General features: G+C 41.5%; 1 protein-coding gene across 2 annotated transcripts in view; it reads right to left on the bottom strand.

Annotated features, from left to right (window-relative positions):
* The window catches only part of dmgdh (dimethylglycine dehydrogenase), a 128,767-nt gene that overhangs the window by 44,022 nt on the left and 68,943 nt on the right, over positions 1-15,802 (bottom strand). The window contains exons 7-9 of one of the 2 annotated variants that reach the window (XM_048528276.2): positions 13,161-13,409; positions 8,770-8,968; positions 4,550-4,719 (exon numbers count right to left, since the gene is read on the bottom strand). In XM_048528276.2, coding sequence (XP_048384233.2) covers positions 4,550-4,719; positions 8,770-8,968; positions 13,161-13,409 — 618 coding nt within the window. The remainder of the gene's footprint in view (positions 1-4,549; positions 4,720-8,769; positions 8,969-13,160; positions 13,410-15,802) is intronic. The other variant, XM_059644823.1, reaches the window with a different exon arrangement.

Here is a 15,802-nt window from a genome sequence, read left to right on the forward strand (position 1 = left end):
ATAAGATAAACCACCTATTCCAGGTATTAGGTTAACCTCATTTGAATTGCCTCCAATACATTTACGTTCTTCCTTAAATAACATTGGAAATACTGTGTCCTGTACTCCAGATGTGGTCTCGCCAGTGCCCTGTATGACTGACGCATAACCTCCATATTTTTGTATTCAATTCTCCTTGCAAAAATGATAACATTCTACTATATTTCCTACTTACTTGCTGTACCAGTATAATAGCCAATTGTGATCAACCAATCGTCAGTAGTCCCTCGCAGATGAGGATGACTCTCTTCCACTCTCAAGGTAACTCCATAGGTAGGTGCACAGATACTACCACAGGTTCTGTTACATTTAGGGTGGAAGGTGGTCACAAGAAGTGGTAGGTGGGTGTTGATGTGGCAGCATGCACGTTTTGCTGCTTTTCTCCTGGCTTCCATTTTTTCCCAATGGCTAGTTTTGAGGTGCTTGATGCCTGCCAGGATGCTCCTCCCCTAGTTTGGACAATCTTGGGCCAGTGATTCCCAGGTGTCTGTGAGAATGCTGCACTTTGCCAGTGAGGTCTTGAGGGTAAGACTGAAGCGCTTCCTCTGTCCGACTGGGACTCACTTACTGTTTCGAAGCTGGGAATACAGCACCTTCTTGGGGAGTGTCATGTTGGTCATGTGGGCAATGTGCATTGTCCATCGTACCCGATCAAAGGTGGTCAGTGCCTTGAAGTTAGGGATGTTGGCCTGGTCAAGGACGCTGGTGTTAGTGCATCTTTTTTCCCAGCAGATTCACAGTATCTTGCACAGGCAGCTTGGTTGTTACTGCTCCAGTGCCTTGAGGTATGTGAAGACAGTCAGGCTTCACAACCATATAGGGTGGTGGGAACTACAACAGCTCTGTAAACCATGATTCTGCTGTCAGATCTGATGTTGTTGTCCTCAAATGCCCTTTTCTTCAGGCGGCTGAAGACTGTGGTAGCACATTGGAGGCAATGCTGAATCTCTTCATTAATAGCTATTTTGGCCAACAGGGTACTTCTGAGATAGTGAAAGAGGTCAATGCTCCCTAAGGCCTCCCTGTAAACTTTGATGAGTACCAATGCACTAGGACACCCATACCCTCTGTATCTCAGAGCTTTGCGGCCTTGCTAATATGATTCTTTTTTATGCATCTTCCAAAATGGGCAATTTCACATCTTACCAGATTATAACTGTGAGATACTGTATTATGTTTTTCTTTATAAACTCACTCACAAGCGTTTTATGTTTACTATACCACATTTACATTCATTCTTAATAACTCTTTACTAACTCAACTCAAAAGTGCACTATGTTTATAATACTACGTTTCCATTCACTCACTCATAAAACCACATCAAACTAAATTAAATATTCCTTCCAGCCTATTACTGTTTCTTTACAACTTTCAGATCTTATCAGCCCCAAGCTGCAAGTAGCCTTTAGACCTGTTTCTGTACCAAAGGCATCCTCTGAATAAGTGTTAATACCATAACCTACTCAGAGAAATGCTATGAACAAAACAGAAGTTGCTGGGGAAGCTCAGCAAGTCTGACAGCATCTATGAAGAAAAAATCAGAGTTAACATTTCGCGTCTGGTGACCCTTCCTTAGGGCAATGCCATCCCCACCGTCGTGTCTCCATAACTCACTCAAAGCAATGGAAAGCTTTTAATATTAATTAGTCCTTAGCAACCTTCTCTTGGGGCCTGAATAGGTTGCAGAGCATCAAATCGTTTCCTCCAATAGTATGTACTTTTTAAATACATATTAAATAGGGCCACTACCCCCTTTAAGTATCAAAACAGCGCTTCTGTGAAACAGCATGAATGAATGCGTAAGAACTATCAAAACCGGCAATAGTAAATGAAATCTCACAACTCAGCTGCGGGAGATCAGTTTATTATCCGCTGTACTTTTTATTTAGCGTATATATAATTTCTCACTTAGTTAGATCATATAGGTTTAGTATTTTTACTAACATTACTAACTTTAAAGACAAAGGGACTAACACTTCTTAGTCATGCAAGGTCAGAACAGACAGACATTTTAATCCCATCAGGAGTAACAACCAGCATTTTGCAAGTGCTTAAACCATATTCTGTTTGCCCACAATGTCATGTGACACCATAGTGCTAAAACTTTAATGTATGTAAGAGCTGGTTATAAAAGAGACTGCTGTAAAACAGTACTTTGGATTCCATCGCTGCCTCAAACTGTGCTACTGCGAATGCTCAGTTGTTATTGAACATGATCCCACAATAGTCCAATTGTCAATCTTTGCCTACTTACCTAAATGCTTTAGTATCCTTATGTCCTCTTCACAACTCACTTTCCTACCCATCTGTGTGTCTTCTGCAAATTTGACAACCATACCTTCCATCCCTTCATTGCAAATAATTTATGTAAAAGGTTGAGCCCCAGCACTGATACCTGTGTCACATCACTTGTTGCATGTTACCAATCTAAAAATGATTCACTTATGCCTAGTCTTTCCTTCCTGTTAGACAGTCAATCTTCTACCCCCGTATCATGAGCTTTATTTTCTGCAATAAACTTTGATGTGACACTTTATCAAATGCCTTCTGGAAACATAAGTACAGACATCCACTGGTTCCCCTTTATCCATAGCATGTGCTACTTCTTCAAAGAACTCCAACAGATTGGTTAAATATGATTTCTGTCACACAACTATGCTGACTCTGCCTGATTAACTTTGAATTACGTTCTTCAATAATACCTTCTAAAATTTTTGCAATGATGGGGACAAATGGATAGCATTCTTGTGCACATTCACAGTTTTATCAGCTAACTGAGCATTGATCAGGGTACAATTTTGACCCTCTCTGTAAGTCACAGTTGCACATTGATAGCAATCACCAGCTGGACCATTGCGAGGCACATCCCAAAGAAATTAGGGATTCAACTCTTTGGACTAAATTCTTCAAACAACTCCATTTGAAGAACTCATCGGAAAACCTGTTCCAGAATGGACTTTTCCAACAAAGCTCAAATTGTATTCAAGGAAACTATGTCATGTAAAATGATAGTAGATTCAGTAATGTAATCATGCCATGGTAGATTTAAGATCATAAAACAGAGGAGTAGAAAAAGGCCATTTAGCCCACCAAGTCAACACCACCAGTCAATGGGATCAAGAAGTGAGAAAAATACGGGCCATTAACTTTAATCTAATGCTTTGGACTTTGTAAGAAGTAAACTTAAAACGAGCAAGGACACTGTTTAATATAGCTGCACAGACCACCCGAGAGGCCATGTTACTAAAACCTTTTGACATTTTTAAGTTCCTTTATGGGGCGTGGGTGTTGCTGCCTGGTCAGCATTTACTGCCTGTCAATACATATGATGCAGCCCATTTGGCATACGTAGACCACAACGCAGTTAGGGAGGGAGTTCCAAGATTTTGACCCAGTGACACTGAAGCAAACAGTGATATGTTTCCAAATCAGGATGGCGAGTGACTTGAATGGGAACTTTCAGGTAGTGATGTTCCCATGCATCTTCTCGATGGTAGAGGCTGTGGATTTGTAAGGAGCTTTGGTGAATCTCTGCAGTGGAATTTGAAGATGATAAACACTGCTGCTGCTGAGTGGCTACAGTGGAGGGAGTGAGTATTTGTGAATGTTGTGCTAATCAAGTTTTGTCCTGGATGGTGTCAAGCTTCATGAGTGTTGTTGGAGCTGCACTCATCCAGGCAAGTGGACAGTATTCTATCACACTCCTGACTTATGCCTTGTAGATGGTGCACAGACTTTGGGGAGCTGGGAGGTAAGTTACTTGCTGTAGGATTACTAGTCTCCGATATGTTTTTGAAACCACCATACTTATATGGCTAGTTCTAGTCTAATCTATTAAGATGTTGAAAATGAGGAATTCAGTGATTGATTAAAGGTAGACATGTCTGGGTCAGTGTCCTATGGAATGTCATCCTTGCCGATGTTGGAGCCATCTGCAAAAAAGCAATTGCCAATTTGTTTACAAAAACTGTCTGAGACAAAGGAAACCCGTTGAAACAAATTATAGGAAAAGTTGCTGAAGACTCCTCTACTAGTTTAGTGGCATCTTCATACATTTGACCATGGTAGATTGAAACCCTTTTGGTGATATATAGTGCTTAATAGTGGGCTGATAGCATGGTATCACATGATTGAAACCCCATGAAGGAATTAGCTTTATCACCTTGTCTGTTTGTTACAGAATGGCGGTAAAGTCAAGAAGGCCTCCAGAATGGAAAAACAATATCTCTGTTAATCTGTAATTATTCAGTTCTTCTCACAATTTACACGACTGTTCAAACTAAGGGCTGTCTACAGGAGAACAAATTATATAACAACTCCAACTGAACTTCAAGATCAAAATCAAATCATGTAATTCTTTCACTTAAGAACTATGTAAATCCATCATACCGTAACCTGTTCTGTTTGCTTGCTAGCATATGTCTGTTGTCCAATCTAGGTAGAACTTTAGACAAATGATCAAACGTAAATATATTGATTAAAATAGACCCAATCCCCTTAAGCCTCTTACCAGCATTATTGAACCCATATGATTCTCTTGCTTTAGCCAATGAGAATTTGGTTGTCGTCCATTTTCCAAAGCGATTGGGATCAAGTTCAATGAGGTCAAAATCAGGCTCCCCATCTATAATCCAGTCGCTAAGATATTTTCCAATCCCACCAGCATGAATGATTCCATATCTGAAAATACATTAAAATAGAAGAGGAATCTTCAGCAGCTTTTTCTGGAATGAATTACAATGGGTTTCTTTAATCCCAGACAGTTTCTGCCAACAAATTGGTTATTGCTTATTTGCAGATAGTTCCAACAATGGCAAGGATGGCATTCCACAGGAGAATGGCCCAGATATGTCCACAGTTAATCAATTACTGATATATTTTCTTTAAGATGATAACAATTAACTTTAGCCCTAAACTGTTTAGCTGGGATTTTTAAACTATTTAAATCCATAAGCATGTACGGCGTCCAGTTAACTCAGAAAAGATTGGCTGGTGAGGAAATACATTGACGTGATGTCAAATGCTAACCCAACCAGAGTATATGGGGACAGGTTGCCTAAGTAGCATACTAGGCACATCACACTGTAATGACATCAAGGATTTAGAGAAAATGCATTGGAAATAGACTAGAGTAGCCAGTCTGTGGGACTTCTATCACATTGAGGGGCTAAAGAAGATGAGATTACTCTCCTTAAACAATAAGGTCAAAGTTAATTTTATGGAGATTTAATATTTTAATTGTAATATGCAGTATTCATCATCAGGTGCTTCGCATAAAGGCTGTGTTAACTAGTTATCCAGAGTCCTAGTCTAATGATGTGAAAACATGATTTATGGGGTGGTGTTCATGTTGTGATAATGACACTTGACAAATGCACTGGAAACACATATTAAAATCACAGCTGACAACATACTATGCAATGGCACAGCAAGCCGCACAGTTATATCATATGATTATACAATTCAAAGCTCAATTGGTCCACTTGGTCTCTCAAGCCTCCTGTTCTATTCAGTAAGAACACGTTTGATCTGATCATTCCACATTCCTACCTATTCCTGACATTTCTCACCCCTTGCATATCATGAATCTATCTTCTATTGCCTTAAAACTTTTCAAAGACTGTCTCTAAGACCTCTTCAGGAAGAAAGTTCCAAAGACTTGAGGCACTCTGAGAAAAAAAAACTTACCTCATCTCTATTTTAAATTGGTAACTCTGTATTTAAGATGTTCCACATGGCAGACTGGTCAAAAAAGTAAAAGCCTTTACAATGCAGGGCAATGTGCCAAATTGGATCCAAAGTTGGCTTGGTAACAGGAAACAAAGGGTAATGGTCGATAGCTGCCCTTGTGCATGGAAAGCTGTTTCAAGTGGTGTTTTGCAAGGTTCAGTGTTGGGACCCTGCTGTTTGTTTTATACGTTAACAATTTGGACCTGAATGTGGGGGTCATGGTTGGAACATTTGCAGACAAAAATTAGTGTAGGGGATAGCTGTAAGCTCCAAAATAATACAGGTGGGTTGATGGAATGGACAGGAAGGTGGCAGATGGAGTTCAATTCTGATAAGTGTGAGGTAATGGATTTAGAAACTATGAAAGGGAATACACAATAAATGGGAATATACTGACAGGGGTAGATTAAGTGAGAGATCATGATGCGTAGGTCCCTAACAGTAGCAGTACTGGTGGATAAGGCTGGAATCTTACCCTTCATTGGCAGAGGTATAGAATACAAAAGAAGAGATAGAATGATGAAACTGTATAAGATACTGGTGAGGCCCAACTGGAGCAATGTGTAGTGTTCTGGTCACCTCATTATAGAAAGGATATAATAATGCTGGAGAGGGTACAGAGAAGATTTACTAGAATGTTACAAGATGTAGAGAATCGTAGGTATGATGAGAGATTGGAGAGGTTGGGGCTGTTTTCCTTGGAACAGAGAAGGCTGAGAGTGAGACGATTGAGGGGTTTATAATTGTGAGGGATGGAAATAGGGTAGGCAGGAGAACTTGTTTCCTTTGGCAGGGAGTACAAAAACCAGGGTGATAGACTCAAGATGACAGGCAGAAGAATTAGAGGGGATTTGAGGAAAAACTTTTTTTATGCACAGGCTAGTGGGCTCTAGAGTCTGCTACTTATGTTAGTGGTCTGCACCTTAAGTGCGGCCATGTTCAGGAAGATAGGATTGGAAAGGGCATCTGGGTGTCTTTTAGTTGGAATGGACAAGATGGGCCAAATGGTCCCCTTCTGTACAGTATCATTTCTATGGATCTATTTTAAACAGTGACTGGATTCTCGCACAATGGCAAACATCCCTTCCATATCCACCATGTTAAGATCCACTGGAACTCTATGTTCCAACCATGTTGCCTGCTTGGTAAACCCAAGCGTATACAAGCCTATCCTGAGCAACCTTGTCCTATAAGGCCACCTGAGCGTTCAGGATATCAGAAAACTGTCTTCCGATGCTTTTACATCGTTCTTTAAAGCAGGAGATCAATGCAAGAGTGTGGTGATGCTAGTGTCGTAAGGCAAGTTCTCTTATGAGGAAAGGTTGGACAGGCAAGGCTTGTATCGACTGGAGTTTAGAAGAGTGATAGTGTAGCTCATCAGGACTTTTGCTGACTTACGGAAGCTCTTGTTGCCAAACACAAGCTGCTGTAGTTTGTAAAAGGCTGAGGTTGCACAGCTGATCTAGTGTTGGATCAACTTATCAATGGTATGTTTTTGAGAGTGGTGTTTGCCACGGGTTGGAAATGCTCAACGGATTCTAGAGTTTCTCTTTCAATATACGTAGGAGGCTTCCTTAAGTTGAAAAGATACAGTTTAATACAAATTTTATTTTGGCAAAATTCAAGGATGGGTGCAGGCTTTTGTATGAAGAATTGAAGACTGAGAGTGCACTGCAATCATCTGTAAACATAGATCACGTATGTTTGCAGTGGGCAATTTATTTTTGATGCAAAATCACTAAGGGTAAAAGGTTTTCCATCCAGATAGCACTTAATACTCACACGAGAAAACAGTTAATAAGGTGAATAGCCACTGTAAATGATAGCAGTCATTTGTAAATAGCATGGGGGCTATCACACAGCCTTTATCACCACTCTGGGATTGTGAAGGCAACTGTTTCAGTTTTTCCACTCATGGCAGTTGCAGTCACACACAATGCTGTACAATGCAAATATTGAAATGTGCCAAAAGGAAATAATCAATGTATAAATATCTCAACCCTTCCCCCGAATGTATCTTCTACCTTTACCATTTATGTCAGAAACTCCCTGGCGAAGAATGAGTAAACAGCAAACTTTCATTAGCCTTCTCATCGGAGTTCAGGAATTAACTGTTCTCTTCTGTATATATTTTCAGTCAGAATAGTGTACTTAAGATTCATGTCACCTCAGTACAAATTATCTGGACTTGAGAAAGCGGTCTGCTGTTAAATCAAGATAAATAAAGATATGCCTGACAGTATGATAGGTACCTTCCGGTTCAAAGCTGCAAACTGCAAAGCTTTCTGAAGGTCTTACTCTACAAGTTTCAATTCCTTCCTTGCATTCTCTGAGCTATTGGGAATGTTGAGATTATCATGCCATTCTAACTTGTCAAGGTTGTCAATCTATGTTTCAGAGATTTCTCACTCTTAGGCTGCTTTTCTGAATTCAACCAATTTGGCCTCTAATTCTTCCACTTCAGTTGTTCCTTTCTGCATAACTCCTGTCACTTTCTCTTTAGTCTCATAGAATCCTAACAATGTCAACATTAGATTCATCTGAGAGATCTCAATTTTGGTCAGTGTCTCGTGAAGCTTATCTGAGGATGTATCAGAGCACGTCCATCTCTGTTGCTTGATTGTGTGACTTGCTAAAACTGACTAAGTCATTTTACGTACTCACATTTCCAAAGGAGACTAACTGGGCTCACACTGATGGAAGGCAGGAGTTAAAATCACCTGAATCTCACAATCGTGAAGATCTATGGACCTGCTGACTGCCTAATCAATCTAAAGGGTGAACACCTAACAGACAGCAACAGATCCAGGAGTTCAAAACTAGAAGAGCGAGTATTAATTGCCTGTATTCATTATCAGGCAGGAACTAATATCTATGCTGTTGAAAATGTGCCAGGATTTTACTGAAACAGAAAGTTCCCCTCATTGCATTTGCAGTCATGGATGAATGAATGAAACAAATGACAACGCGTCTAGAATAGGAACAGAAAATTGTACCTACCCAAAGCCAATAGCCACCCAGTAGTTCTGGACACCCTGGTGTGGTCCAGCCATAGGAAGAATGTCTGGGCTGTATGTGATAGGACCTGATATGATGTTAATTATGTCTGCTTTTCTCAAAACTGGGACCATATCCATAGCATTTTCGACATTGTCCATGATTCTATCCAAATCCGATTCAAAAAGTTCCTTGCCAAATCCTGGAACAGACCATGACATAAACCCTGAGTTAATAAACTGCCTGAATTATGGTGAATTCAATATGTGATTAGTGCCAGACAGAAGACTATATGTTGCTAACAAAGTGTGGAGCTGGATGAACACAGCAGGCCAAGCAGCATCTCAGGAGCACAAAAGCTGATGTTTCGGGCCTAGACCCTTCATCAGAGAGCCTCTCTGATGAAGGGTCTAGGCCCGAAACGTCAGCTTTTGTGTTCCTGAGATGCTGCTTGGCCTGCTGTGTTCATCCAGCTCCATACTTTGTTATCTTGGATTCTCCAGCATCTGCAGTTCCCATTATCACTAAATGTTGCTGATAGTTGACATGCTTGTAGCAAAACAAAATGTCTGTATGCAGCTTATACATTCTCATATTGATGGATCCTAGTAGTAGTCAATTCTCTAAAGTGCTTACCAATACATAGTTAAGTCAGGATGCCCTTGAGAGTAGGGTGACTATGACTGACAGTGGATCTCAGCTGGTTTGATTTAAGGTTGTCACTCAGGTTAGAACCCACGGGAGTTAGTAAGGTTTGAGGATATTAGGTCAAGTCAGAGTTTCCACCAAAAATCTGGATGGAACTGTGAGTAAAATTCATTAAGTGAAATATGGCTGCATCCTTACTTGGAAATATATCACCATTTCTTCTGTATCACTGACTCAAAATCATGGAACTCCTTCTTCACTCTATCCCAAATCCACTACATACTATTCTTAAATAAGAACTTGCTGTGTTGAACTTGACCTTCCTTTGTAATCACTGACTTGAAGACACACTTACAACTTCAATTTCTCCAATGCAAACTGCATAACTTCATCTTGAGCGGCCTTGAATAAATCCTTCACCATCCTTTACAAGCCTCTCCTAAACACATGCAACTGAATGTACAGGACAACCACGGTCCGGGTGCTGGATAAGTGCAACATACGTAAGGTTTGTGCCACCTCCTAGGCTTAAGAAGGTCTAGGATGGGCTGAGCCCCAGTTGCACCTTTGCACTGGCACATACCGCTGTCAGATCTCATGTTGTGGATTGAAGCAGAATTACAATTGCAGACCTGTGAGTCATGGGAGTGAGTGACTGGAGAGTTTGATCTCAACCAAAAGGATTCTTCACCAAAAAATTCTTCGGCAGTCAGCACAAGGAAATGTGCATTCTTTCTTCACAGTATCCAATGCATTCCTACTTGTCTTCCGCTAATACCTCTGGAGTCCTGCATGGATTTATCATTAGTTTTGTCCCATTTTTGACTACATGCTGTCCTCTTGGCTACATCAGCCAAAGAAACCACATCATGTTTCCTATGCAGCAGCAAGATCCAGCTCATTAGCAACTCTATGACCCTTTCACTACTTCTGTGTTGTCCCACATCCACAGAGACATAAAAACATAGAAAATATGAGTATAAGCAGGCCATTCAGCCTTCTGAGCCTGCTCTTACATTCATGAACGATCACTCAACTCAATAAGCCGTTCTTGCTTTGCCCCATATCCTTTGATATCTTTAGCCCCAAGTGCTGTATCCAATACCTTCTTGAAATCAGAAAATGTTTAGGCCTCGACTGTCTCTTATGGTAGTGAATTCCAAAGGTTCACCACTCTCCAGGTGAAGAAATTTCTCTTTATCCAGTCCTGGATTAGACACAATTTCTTCCAATTAAAGATTCTATGACTTTGAAGCCATTGTTTTCAGCAGCCATGGCAAGCTCTGTTCCTTCCTGTGAGTTCATCCTTCTTCATACTATTTAGTTGAACAGACATTATGCAGCCTTGGGGTCTAACAGCCCCTAAGCTGAGCTTCCAAACCCACATGCTCTCCATCATAAAGTCCATCTATTTTGCCCTCTATGATATGTGTGTGCCATTATTGCCTTAGCCCCTCTGCCAATGAAATCTTCATCAATACCTATGCGGCATCCGGGCACATTTTTTCCAAAGTCTTCATGGCTGGCGCCCCTCTCTAATCAACCTTACAGCTCTTCCCAAGCTCCTCCTAACCCAATGTCTCCATTCTTCCAGGCTTAACCTCCCTTCCTAGCCTGCCACCTTTCCCCGTGCCAACACCACCCCCACTGAATAGTCTGGGGCTATTTTATCTGGAGCTATGGAAGCTGAGGGGTGATCTTATATAGCTTTATAAAATCATGAGGAGCGTGGATAGAGTGAATAGCGAAGGTCTTTTCCTCGGAGCAGGGAGTCCAAAACCAAATAACACAGGTTTACAAGGAGAGAGGGAAGATTTAAGCGGGACCTAAGGGGCAACTTTTTTCATGCAGAGGGTGGTGCACGTATGAAATGAGCTGCCAAGGAAGTGATGGAGTTTGGCACAATTACAACATTTGAAAGGCATCTGGATGGATATATGAATAGGAAGGGTTTAAAGGGATTATGGGCCAAATGCTGGCAAATGGGAGTAGATTTATTTAGGATATCTAGTTGGCATGAACTACTTGGGCTGAAAGGTCTGTTTCTGAGCTGTATAAGTCTATGATTCTATGACTTTAACTGTAGGAGAAACTGAATGAAATTTTATTGTGTTGGGACAAGCCAGGAAAGATGTTGGAAGGGAGAAATCAGGTTGATTACGTTCATGGCTGCATGGAGGCTGAGTTGAATGAGCTGAGATAATACATGAGTGGCCAGATATAACTCCTTATCAAAATGTAAGTATTTGTTCAACATCAGAGAGAGAAATTGAGCTGGATGATGTTCTGAAGTGAAAGAAATGATCTCAGTAGTAAAACAGTTTTGTGGAAAATGCTCATTTTTAACTTGTAAAGTCTGGACAGTTCTGTGTTTCATGGTTCACCCAAGGAGGCAGCCGGGCTGAGAGCCAGAGGAATGTAGATATTAGCGACGGCCAAAATAAATTGCGTTGTCTTTGCCAATATTAAAATTCCATGAAGTTGGGACATACCGTTTGGGCTGATGAAGGAGGATGAAAAGCAAAGCTTGGTGTCATTTATGTGAGAGCTGACACTATGGCGTATATTTTAAAACACCCTCAGTCAATCCCCATCCCACCACAGGCAGGTAATGGCTGAAGGGAAGGGAATGGGTAAAATATCAAGATCAAGCAACACAACTCCACTCTTAAATTTTGGCTAAATGATTACCGAGGCTCAAATAAACAAGAAGCAGGGGCCAAATGAGTATTTCAAAGTTGCAACTAAATGACTTGATGAAGGCAGTGATCTTTCATAATCAGGCAAATGAACTAAGATACAAGCAGTTGATTACTGGAGGCAAATGCTAAAGATTTGATCTTGTAGGGACAAAAGGAGGATCAGGAGTGATCTTGTCAGGTTTCACAAGAAACCTTTTGATCTTCCCTATTGTATAAATGCTTTAAGAGCAGTGTTGTTTTAAGAGCTCCATATGCAAATAGACCAAAGACGAGATGTTATCGTGTTACCAGTGGCCACAAACACTCCGCGCTGCAGCATCATAGGCTAAAGATATTTTTGGAGATTACTCTGTACTCTATGTCTTCATTTTACGTGTGAAAAAAAAACAAAAACCATTATACCTTTTATACGGAATCCCTCAGCCCTGATCACACATCGAGCCTCCTAATCCCACACCCTGACCTGCACCCGATGTGCAGTTTGTAATCCCTCCACATGTCAGTTTGGCAGCTAGGGCTGACAGGAGGTCAGCCCTTGTGGGCGGCTGGGTGCTGCAAACATACTGAGTAGGCTGAGGGTTTTCCTCAAGAGCCTAGCAAAGTCTTCCTGCTCCCTACAGCCCTCAAGGAACACTTACGTTGATCAGCAGTAGCTCCAATCTCCCGCTCGCTGTCAGGTTTCCCAAATCCCTCTTCACAGAGGACACTTAGATGTCCCTATTATGCCATAAAGACAATGGGCACATGCGCAGAGAGCTGAGGTCACAGCCTTCAGATTTCACTGCCATCCCTGAATCCCCTTCTGCCTGTCTGACTGGGATTTAATACCAACACCACAGAAATGAAGAAGCAGTTTTCCCCTCCAACTTCAATGTAAAATCTAATATATATTATTCACTAAAAGCAGCATTACCATATCTTTATGATTTGTGCAGACAACATATTCCCCATAATTATGCTTACCTGTAAAAATATGCAAATATTTGCATGAAGTACGACACAAATGAAATACTTTTAAATAAATTTACAATCTCCTCTTTGTACCTGGGGGGACACCATCCGTCAACCAAGATTCCTGTACTTTCATTTTCTCCTGAACTTCGTAGGGACCAAAGAGCAGACCATCACGTTCTTGCCGCAAGTAATATGACCCTTCCAAATCACGGAGAACAGGAAGCTCGTGTTTCAGTGCCTTCACCTCTGGGACTGTTGCTGTGATGACATACTGATGATGGACAGGGATAAGGGGATGCTCCAAACCAATCATATTTCCAATTTCACGAGCCCAGAATCCTGCAGCAAAAGCAACACATACTATAAGGTTTATCCACACCTTCACCACTGTGGGAGCACGAGGAGCTCGAACAGTTCATCCAATTCACCAACACCTTCCACCTTAAGTTCACCTGGACCATCTCTAATACCTCTCTGTCCTTCCTGGACCTCTCTGTTTCCATCTCTGGCAACCACCTAGAAACCGATATCCATTTCCCACTGACTCCCACAGCTACCTTATTTACTAAACAACTGTACCTCCCAGTCGCGAACCATTTCACCTGCCCCACCCATTCCTCAGACGACATGTCCATCCTGGGCCTCCTGCAGTGCCACAACGATGCTACCCAAAAGTTGGAGGAACAGCAACTCATATTCCTCTTGGGAACACTGCAGCCCAATGGTATCAATGTGAACTTCACAAGTTTCAAAATCTCCCCTCCCCCTACTGCATCCCAAAACCAGCCCAGCTCGTCCCCAGCTCCCTAACCTGTCCTTCCTCCCACCTCTCCCCTCCTCCCACCTCAAGCCCCATCTCCAACTCCTACCTACTAACCTCATCCCGCCTCCTTGACCTGTCTGTCCTCCCTGGGCTTACCTATCTCCTCCCTACCTCCCAACTATACTCACCTTTATTGGCTCCATCCTCGCCTTTTTGACCTGTCATTCTCCTCTCCACCTATCTTCTCCTCTATCCATCTTCTATCCACCTCCCTCTCTCCCTATTTATTTCAGAATCCCCCTTCCCCTCCCCCATTTTTGAAGAACGGTCTAGGCCCAAAACGTCAGCTTTCCTGCTCCTCTGATGCTGCTTGGCCTGCTGTGTTCATCCAGCTCTACACCTTGTTATCTCAGATTCTCCAGCATCTGCAGTTCCTACTGTCACTGCACAAGTTCCTCCTAGGTTACTTCGCTGGTACTTTCAGAGAATGGTCCTCATTGTAAAACAATTGGTGTTAATTGCGATATCTTACACAAGTATCTTTGTGTGCTGCATTTTCAAGTTTATTAGTAACACTTTGACTTCATTTGATGTTCTTTGCAATGCTCTCTGTCTTAACTAGCTTTCATGCATCATAGAAGTGTTACAGCATAGAAGGAAGCCATTGGCCCCTTCTGCTCTGACTCTCCTCTCATGCATCCACACTAACTGCCATTCTCCTGCCTTTTGCCCATACCATGGCAGATTTTTTTTTTATTTAATTAATCATCTAATGTGCTCTTGAATGCTTCAACTGAACCTGCCTCCAACATGGTTCAAATGGTGTATTCCAGCCCAAACCACTCATTGTGTAAACAAAACCTAGCTCTCATCATATTTAGAGATAATGGGAACTGCAGATGCTGGAGATTCCAAGATAATAAAATGTGAGGCTGGATGAACACAGCAGGCCAAGCAGCATCTCAGGAGCACAAAAGCTGACGTTTCGGGCCTAGACCCTTCATCAGACCCTTCATCTGATGAAGGGTCTAGGCCCGAAACGTCAGCTTTTGTGCTCCTGAGATGCTGCTTGGCCTGCTGTGTTCATCCAGCCTCACATTTTATTATCTCATCATATTTACTTCTTTTGCAAATCAGTTTAAATCTATGTCCCCTTGTTCTTGATTCTTTTAGAAGTAGGAACAGTGTCTCCCTATTTAATCTGTCTGGCCCCCTCATGACTTTGGAAACTTCTATCGCATCTCCACTTAGCATTCATCTCCACAAAGACAATAATCCCAATCTCTCAAACCTATCTTCATAACAGAAGCTTCTCATTCCTAGAAGTGCTCTTGCAAATCCTTTTTGCACTCTCTCCAATGTGTTTACATCCTTCCAAAACTATACACAAATGCTTCAGGTGAGGTCTAACAAGTATCTTGTACATGTTCAGCATAACCTCCTTGTTCTTGTATTTGTACTCTAGAGCCCTAATAATAAAATCCAAGATATCGTATGTTTTATTATTTGCTCTCACCACTTATCCTACCACATTCCACGATCTGTGGCATATACATCCAGATCCTTCTGTTCCTGCAACCTTTAGAATTGTAGCCCATATTATATATTACCTATCAAAATGCATCATCTTGCACTTCTCTGAATTGAATCTCGTCTGCCACTTATCCATCCACACCACCGATTTGTCTATGTCCTTTTGATGTTCAACACTGCCCTCCTCACAGTTTACCAAGTTTCTAAGTTTCATACTGTGTGCAAACTTTGAAATGATGCCTTGCATGCCAAAATCATTCTTGATAATAATCATTGATATATATCCAAAAAATTTGATTAGTATTATGTCGCTGTCACCACATGTTGTCAACCATGACTGTCTTATTTAGAACTCTTTGTAGAGCTTTCGGCTCTTATAAATATATGCCAGTTCCTGTTTAAACTCAATGTCCAACTCATGCTGAATACATGTAGT

The sequence above is a fragment of the Stegostoma tigrinum genome, chromosome 3 (genome assembly GCF_030684315.1).
Source record: "Stegostoma tigrinum isolate sSteTig4 chromosome 3, sSteTig4.hap1, whole genome shotgun sequence".
In the NCBI taxonomy this organism is placed as follows: domain Eukaryota; kingdom Metazoa; phylum Chordata; class Chondrichthyes; order Orectolobiformes; family Stegostomatidae; genus Stegostoma; species Stegostoma tigrinum.